Genomic DNA, 8,990 nt, shown 5'->3' with positions numbered 1-8,990 from the left:
GCCTCTAAGTGTAGAAATTGTTCACAGGGATGCTTTCTAGGCAGGGCCTAAAAATGCCACTGCAAGACAAAGGAAGACCTTGTATTTTAATTCCAAAGCTGGAGGGAACTGCTGTGAAGCTGATGGCACCCGAGCTGTGCATGACTGTCAGGTGGGTGCAAGGGCTGGGCAGATAAAACAGTAGCAAATTGAACCTGAAGTTGTTATTCCACTGCTTGGAACCTCTGGGCAAAAAAAAAAGCAACCAAAAACATGCCTTTTTTTTCTTTCTCTGAATACTCTCCTGAATATTTTATTCACCTTTGGTTTGAGGTGTGTAGCTGAAAACTTGCCTTTCTGTTGTCCCTAGCAAGTCTGAGATCTAAGAACTGCTATGGACAGAAAAAATCAGGTTTTTAGTTAAAAACTTATTCCTTTAAAAGTGACAGGTACCTGACAATGCACACTGCAGGCACATGCTGGAGGGAATGGTTTCAGCTAAGAGAGAGAGAACTGAGGAGTAGTGGTGGTGTGATAATAAATAAATAAATAAATAAATAAATAAATAAATAAATAAATAAAAAATAAAGTCACAGCATCTCCCCTGACTCACCCAACCACACCTGCTAAATCTTAGGGCCTCCCCAGATGGCTGAGCTGTTTCTTACTGTTTCCTGGGATGTTCCAGCTGTCTTGGAGGTGTGTCCCAGCCCGCTCAGACGCATCAGCCCCGTCAGCTCCTCTGCCATCAGTGCCAGAGCTGCCTGAGAACAGAGGAGGGCGTTAATTAATGACATTAACTAATGACAGTGCACACCCATGGCTGGATGAAATTTCCTGCCATGCCCAATATGCTCCTGCTGTACCCCCAGCTGGGCAGAGCATCAGGTGTTTCACCAAACCCTCCTCACCTACCAGAACAAAACCAGACCCAAACTCTGTCCCTGCTCAGTCAGAGTCACTCTTGAACATTCCTCCTTCCCCACCCACCAACAATTCTCAGCTTCTGTCAATGAGCTACCAGCTTTTGGGAAGAGCTCCCCACACCCAGCTTGGCACACTGCTTTAAAGGAAAAAAGTTTAGTTACCTCAGGAAAGCCTTTCAGTCAATAAAATAACAACTGGAACTGCTGGTTTAAAGAAAAAAGAATAAAATCCACATTTTAACAAGCTACAGGTACAAAGCAGTCAACACACAAACTCCAACCAGTCACAACAGTAAAGGACAGTTTTTCTTTTTTCCTTTTTTTTTTTTCTTGTTTTCTTTAAGGGGCAGGGGCATGGAAAAATACAGCACACTAATGAAACAAAATGCAAAAAATACAAAAAAATAGAAAATAGAAAAAATGTATTTACAAGTGATACATTACTATGATCAGAAAGCACAAAGACAATTGCTGCTATAATACATGCACTGGGTCAAGAAGGAACTACTAAAAACCTGCAAGGGAGCTGTTTGTAAAAAAAGAAAATAAAAAAAGGGAGGAAAAAAAAAGAAAAAAGACACCCCCACCTCCTCCCCCCTCAGACACACAGGGCTGGGTTTGAACTTTTTTCTTCCCTAGTTTGCTACATTGATCAAACCAAATATCCCCTAAAGTCCATGGTACAACCAGTACAAATACTACACTTGGTTTTTAACTGCAGGTTCTGTTGTAGGAGGGGGAAAAAAACAGCAGCTCATTGTAGATCCATATACATAAAGCCAGAGTAACTGTGCTACATGCTAAAAATTACAGCAAGCCCCTGTCTGCTACACAGCATGATCTTAGCAGGTTTTCCTTTTTATTTATTCATATATATATCTATATGTGTGTATATATATATGTATAAAAATCGTGCCCTTTTTCACTGCAACATGACATCTGGGTGGAAATGTAACTTGTTACAACAAATTTTTATATGTATACTGCAAGAAGTCACTCAATGTCTGTGGATTTAATAAGTAACCTCACACCACAGGAAATATTTAATAAATCAAAAAAACCCAATATTGTGACAGAAGACCTTCTGTCCCAGTTCTTTTCAAAACTGAAGTCCCGCAGGAGACTGGTCCCAATGTCCACGAGGGTTCTCTGAAGAAGCTTCAGTTTCTTAACCGTTTTTGTGTTTAGTGTTCACGAGTTTTTGAACGACTTCAAGCCGTTTTCAGTTTCAAGTCTGTCTCTTCCTCTCTCACAAAGGTCTGGTACTAATCCATCCGAGTGAGGAAAAGAGGAAAGTGGCTGCAGTTGCACAAAGGGTCCCCAATTCCACATCTGCAGGAGATCCGGAGTCACGCGGAGCTCCAGGATCTTCGCTTTTGTTCCTTTCCCTCCTTTAATACAAAGTCCTTTCATACAAGTCCCGTCATTGGTACCTTCCCAAGTACCAGCCAGTCCAGCTTTAGGAGACAACAAAGCCACAAGTTAAAGTGAAAAGGACCAAGGCAGAAGTTCAGGTCACTTCCTGTCCGTTCCATCATACTTCCAGGAAACGGGAGCTGCTGGACTTGGAGTGGAAAGGCTCAGACCACATGCGACGTAGATCGCCCTGGGCAGGGAAACAGCACAAGGACCGTGTCCTCAGAAACTCTGAACTCTGCTTAGAATCAGATTTTAAATGCACACAGAATTGCAAGCGTGTCTTAGAGCAAACCTATTCTTCACCTGTTTTGCAAGTTACAACAAAGACAAAAAAAAAAAAATCTTTTCCCTGTCAGGCCAGAACGACTTATTTTGGCAGCAGATCTACCCAAAAGGGGTTTTGGATGGGAAGGAAATAATGATGCAGGTGGAAAATCCTGCCCTTTCCTATGTTCTGCTCTGCAGAGTGCCAGATGTGTGTTTCAACAGGAATGCTACACTCTAAAATTTCTGTTCAGAACAGGTGACTGGGAACAGGCAAACAAGGCTCTGCCTCTCTGATTGCTGCTCAGCCTTTGTCCATGTGGTATTTCATGACAAGCTGGACAAGGACAAACTCACTTATTTAATTAAAACAGCATTTAATACTTTATAATTTAGTGAGTTTGTAATTACTGGTACTTTATGTACCTAAATTATCTTCTATTTCAGGAACTCCTCTCTCAGTAAGAAATGATGAGCAGTGGTCTCTCAGCTCTGGCCCAGAGCTCTCAGGGACACTCATCATCCTCCTGAGAGCTGCTGCCACTGCAAGGACACTGACCCTGCTGCCAGCTGGCCCAGGGCTTCCTGCTGCCCACGTGCCATCCCCTCTTACCTTTAAATAGGCCATGGTGAGGAGCGGCAATAAAGTGAATGGTACCAAATAGAGCAGGGCAGGCTGGGCTGCCCGGTGAATACGAGAAGCTACTGTTGCAGTTAATAGACCTGCAAGAGAAAAAAGGGACTATAAATATCTCCAGGTTGCATGTGGATGTTCTCAGCACTTCATCCACCATTTTAAATAGGAGGGGAAAAGTCACTTCTCTCTGCTTTGCTCTTCCTGACTGCAACTGAAACAAACCAAACAGTGACAAATTTTTCTGTTTGAATATTGGGCTGTGTGGGGCCACCGGCTCTGGTTTTGAATCTCAAGACTAACCCAAGAAGAACTCAAACAGAATGCACAGAAGGTGAAGGGGGAATGCACCACACTGAAGTGCTGCTCCAGGGCTGGCACCTCTGGAGACCCTCAGTGTGAGGCCCCAGGCTGAGCAGTGGGGGCTCAGAGGAAGGGCTGCACACACCAGGAATGACTCTCCTGGAAACTTGCCCAAAGGGAACACTGGGGGAATGATGGGTGAGAGGAAGGCTACGGGTAGGAAATGAATCTTTCCTTTTCATCCTCAGAAGGACTGCAGGAGGTCAGGATATGCACACACATGTCCTGACTTGAGGGAAAAGCCTGTTTTATGTTAGGGAACAGAGGGCTGGCTACAGCAAATTATAACCAGCATTCCATTTGTGACTATTGATGATTTTCTGTATGTACTACAACGTATAGAATCTAACTAAGAGATCATTAACAGCAGAATACAAAAATGCAGAAATTATTTAGATGAATTACCTAGATGTAGTATGTACTTTTGAACAGCATAATTAATCTGGAAACTCCCATATTTTTACCATAACCCAGGTATGAGCTACGACACTAGATAGTGAAGCAAAGAGTAAGTGCTAACAAAAACACACTGATAATCTGTTTCATCCTCTAAATAAAATACAGCAACAAAAAAAAATCTTAAAAGGAAGACTGTTGAAGGGTTTTTCTCCCTAGACCATGCCAATAAACCCAAAGAGAAGAGGATTAAAAAAGAACATAACCAAACATCCTCTTAAAGCCTCTTTACACTTGCTTTCATCTTCTTTTAACCCTACTACAATAATCCCACATCTGCCCACTGGGCAGCTCTCCATATTACACTAATTACTCACCTACAAAATAGCCAATAAGTGTGCAGTGAAAGTAAGAGACCTTCTGCATCCGCCCAGAGATGTTCCCTGGTCCTGGGGCACCGCAGGAGTCACTGTTGGCTTGTTTTTTGTAGTTATCGTAACGCAGGACAAAGCAGAGCAGGAGCCCTGGCATCACAATATCTCCAATCCCCAGCATGGAGAAGTGGCTGCCTGTGGAACTGGAGAGCAACTGGAATTGGGTTCATGCCCAAAACAAAAAGTGACAAGCTCTAGACTCCTCCACTTTGGTTCTGAGCTTCGTTTGGCACATCCCCTCTTTCCCTGGCAAACTTGGACGTAGCAGGAGCTAAATGCTGGCTACTGAAGTTTTCCAAAGTGATTTCTCCACCACCTCAGCTCAGCTTTACACAAACACATTTTGGCAGGGATGACGTGTTACTCCACACCAGTTTCCTTCTCCCAGTAGTGTTTAAGCTGCTTTTGCCCTTAACTCACTCAATGAGACAGATCCATCAGTGCAGTATTTCAGCCCTCTCTTCTCAGCTGATGGGAGGGACCAGCTGGCCCTTTTATCTGACTGATTAACACTGACAGACACTGCACCTCCATCCCCGTGCACACAGACCTAACACAGGGCAGTACTCTCATTTTTGACTTCTCAGACCTTTGGCCTCATTCAGACAAAACAGAAAACTATAGTCTTGCCAGATTCCCAGAAAAGAGCCAATTGGGAGGTAGACTAAGAACTAAAATTGTCCATTATCTTAAATCCAAGGTATTTTTCAAGAAAATAAAGGCAAATTGAGTTATCACAAAGTTGACAAAGTGAACAATTTTGTTTTTATCACTGCAGACAATGAACTTCTCATCTCTATAATTTCAGCATCCCAACATCTAAAGAAACAGGAGTAAATACACCAACAGAACCCACTGCCTGCTGCTGCTGCACTGAGCTGCCTGCATGTGTCTGGTTACAGACTCGAGCCAGCAAGGAACCCCTGGAGCAGGGAGGTGTGGAATCATCTCCCCCCAGCACAGCTCTTGCCCAGTAAGGTGCCCTTGTTTAGAGCAGTTTCTAATCCTTCCCAATTGCCTGCAATTATTCAGGGAACTAAGATGATAATTTCCAACAGAATTAGTTCTACTAAGTACAGGGAAGGAAAATGTTTCTCATATAATATAGTAAAAGATCCACTGATTTTACCTTGGGAATACAAGTTTACCAGGCAGCGACAGACGGGGAACATCCCTGCCCACGTTTGGTCCCAGGTGAAGTTTCCGGGATAACACGTCCAGGGGATTATCAGCTGGTTGTGTGGCCACTTTCACCATAACATTGCTGTTAAAGATGTAGGCAGAGAAAAAGACCTGTGGAACAAGGAAATCAGAAATTACAAACTGCAATTCCACAGCAACTCAAAGCTGCATCTATTTTTGCTTTGCTTATTCAAGAAAAGAAAGGTTATTGTCCAAATTTTCCACGCACATATGTTGTATATGATGTTAAAAGGCAAAAGCATTTCAAAAACTCAGATGGAGCTTTTTACGCTATTAATCCTCAAGAATAACTGGAATATACTTTCTGATATCAAGGCATTGATTAGTATCTTGAGATCATTTGCAAAGGATCTGTCTTGACTACAAACAGGTGGTGCCGGATGACAGAGGCGGGGAACAGGATGCTAAAAACAGGAGAAAGCTGGAGAGCAGAGAAGAGGTGAGCACAGTGCTCACTCCTAAATGGGATGAGGCAGCCCTGGTCTCCAACAGGCTCTTACACTACAGCTCATCCCCCTGGAAAGTGCCTGGCTGCCAGAGCTGTCAGCGGGCGCTGCCCTGGATCAGCGCTTGCTGTTATGCAAAGGTGAAACAAAACCCTTTTGCTGTTACAAAGTACATTCTGTCATGTTTCTTGTTGAAGTGTGCTAAGATTCTATGCCAACCTTCCTGGCTACAGATCAATTTGCATTCTTGTTTTGCAGATTTCTCTGCTAATCAGAAGCTGGCACATTTTTGTCCTGTGTACGGCTTTGTGTGGACTTGGAAATGCTTGTTCTGATCTTCAGCAGCTTCCAAAATTCCAGGTCCAACTTCTTTTTTTAAATAATATGTGAAAGTTGAAATATTCTAATCATATTTCTGCTTTTGTCAACTAATTAGCAAGGAAATAATTCTGTATCCTGCTGTAGAATTCAACATCTCAGAAAGGAGCACTGAAGGCAGTGATCTGGCTTTGCCAGATTTCATCAACTTCATACCAGCACAACTGATGTAAAACTGGCCCAAGGCCTATTACAAATCCAAAGGATAAAAACAGCTTTAGTGAAACCAAACCAAACACTTACCCAAAAGACATCATAAATTAGTAACCCAGAGAGCAGCAAGCAGGAAACCTTCAGGCTCGGCAGCCGAACAAAGGCTATCATTGCAACACACAGGCCCATAGCCAGAGCTACAAAATGCAAGACATCATTAGTTCATTACAAACAGCAAAACAAACAAAAAACCACCACCCCCAAGCCAGTATCTCCCCCCCAAAACCCTGAGGAAGCCTCTGTTTGCACCTGTGCAGCTCTGCATGCACTAGATGACGGTCTGCTATTTCCAGCCAGTGAAATTCTTGTTACCAAGGTTAAGAAAAGTCAAAATACATTCAGTAGCCAACTGCAAATGTGTGCCCATGGAAGCAGAGATCCCTCTGCAGGCACAACCACTCATTCCACTTGGCTTCCACCACCCACCACAAAGACATGTTCCATGTCCTGTGTCCCAGAGACTCCATCTCCCCTCTACAACCCTGACTACCCACTTAAAAACAGAAGCAACAAAACAACTTTGGATTTTTTGTGCCCCAAACATAAACCTCTACTTTTACATTATTAGGAGGTTTTCTAGTAAATGCCCAAAATAAATAAAATCCTTGACTCTTAATTCAGAAATAGCACGGTGATGTGACATGTCAGAACTTGGTCTGACAAAAACCCCTCGAACCAACCTTCTGCTTGGGCAAGACTGGGCAAGAACACCACGAAACATCATCATTTAGATATCCAGGGATTTCCCAAGAACCTGTGTGAAAGCCTAGCTACTGACAGGGAAAAAAATATGGGTCTTTTCCTAACCCCTCTCCCAAGGGTGAGTTTTCAGCCAGATCAATGAGCTGAATGATACGAGGCAGCTCAGATGTTCATTTTGTTCCCAGGGGAATTCTGTCAGGGTAGAAAGGCAAGATGTTAAACTAAAACAAAAATCCCAGTCTTCACTTCTGTGTAATTTTCTGCTTCTTAAAGCCCAGCCTCAGCTACCAAAGATACTCCACAGCTGGTTACAAGTAAATCCCTACAGAGATACTTACGATAAAAAAAAATGAAAAAAAAAACCCTTAAAAAGCAAATCAGCTTTTATCTGTGATATCAGTCTATTTACAAGGAATAATGGAGCTCAGTTGGGACCAGATTACACTCAATCATGCAGACATTTGTCAACAAAATGTCTTTGTCTAACATGACATGGAATTTGTAAGAAGTTACAATCCCATTTTGGCCAAGTGGAACTGCAGGGAAAGCTGATCCATGACATACATGCCCACCAGTGGGACAGCTAGACTTGGCCAAAATGTACAAGTTAACCTTTGGATTCTCACACTGTAATTATGGACTGTGAAACCATCTCACACTTGCATTTCACCTGAGAGCTGGGGAGTCCTTCCATAAAAACCACTAAGGAAACATCCATATGGATTCAAGGGAAAAACGTGCCCCCAGTCCCCTGCCATCCTGGCTGCCTGCAGTGCCAGGGGCTGCATCCCAGCACCTCTGCCAAACCCACCTGATCTGAGAGCTGACACAACACCCACTGTCAGAGCTGCCAGTTTTAATGGAGGGGTGGGATTACTCAGATAAAAACATACCCTAAATCACACTGCACAACTGAAACCAGCTACAAAATGTAAGCAAGTTACCGAGGTTTAAAGAATTTGACACAGCAAAGCAGCAAGAAAAAGAACTGCATTCAGTAATTCAATATAGCCCTCAGTTACAGACTTCCTCTGGCAGAAGAGCAAATACAAGGGTACAGTCTGTCTTAAATCAAAGAGGTTTCTCTAAAGCCAATGTTAATAATAGCTCAAGCAAGCCTGTATTTAGGAGAGGATTTCCAGGTTATAATTAACCAGAAGTTGAAATATTTTAACCAGTGAGAAGTTTTATCTATTGTTCACACACTCCATTTCTCTATCACTGAAATGAACACAAGCATAAGGCACTTTCATCAAACTAGGCAAATACTGGGTAGAAAAGGAGAAGGAAAAAAATCCTTCAGCTGACAGTGAAATACACATTGTAGTAATTACACAGTTTTGCAACAGCTTTAGGAAATACTGGTAAGGCTAAAAAACAAGGGAAGCAAGAATGCCTGGGAGCAAGTGTGAGGAATATGGGCCAAAGAGCAGTCAAACCACCGACGGGCTTCTCTAAATGGAGGCCAGCTCCCTTTGCCAATGGAAGAGTCCAGAAATCATGAGAGAAACAAAGTCCTGTCCAAGCTGGTGTTGACAAACAAATAAGGCAGATCTTCACTGAAATATATTCCAAATCATAAAAAAAAAAAAATAGAAACAAAGAGGAGAGAAAGAAGAGAAAAAGAGGTAGA

General features: G+C 42.8%; 1 protein-coding gene across 2 annotated transcripts in view; it reads right to left on the bottom strand.

Annotated features, from left to right (window-relative positions):
* Positions 1 to 1,235: 1,235 nt before the first annotated feature.
* SPPL3 (signal peptide peptidase like 3) overlaps positions 1,236 to 8,990 on the bottom strand; it is a 54,958-nt gene continuing 47,203 nt past the window's right edge. For both annotated transcript variants that reach the window (XM_017814205.1, XM_017814206.1), the window contains exons 7-11: positions 6,686 to 6,792; positions 5,545 to 5,708; positions 4,359 to 4,558; positions 3,202 to 3,311; positions 1,236 to 2,511 (exon numbers count right to left, since the gene is read on the bottom strand). In XM_017814205.1, coding sequence (XP_017669694.1) covers positions 2,440 to 2,511; positions 3,202 to 3,311; positions 4,359 to 4,558; positions 5,545 to 5,708; positions 6,686 to 6,792 — 653 coding nt within the window. In that variant the 3' untranslated portion in view covers positions 1,236 to 2,439. The remainder of the gene's footprint in view (positions 2,512 to 3,201; positions 3,312 to 4,358; positions 4,559 to 5,544; positions 5,709 to 6,685; positions 6,793 to 8,990) is intronic.

Source organism: Lepidothrix coronata, unplaced genomic scaffold (genome assembly GCF_001604755.1).
Source record: "Lepidothrix coronata isolate B3197 unplaced genomic scaffold, Lepidothrix_coronata-1.0 Scaffold44, whole genome shotgun sequence".
NCBI lineage: Eukaryota > Metazoa > Chordata > Aves > Passeriformes > Pipridae > Lepidothrix > Lepidothrix coronata.
The sequence above is the reverse complement of the archived record's forward strand: the minus strand, read 5'-3'. Positions and strand labels throughout refer to the sequence as shown.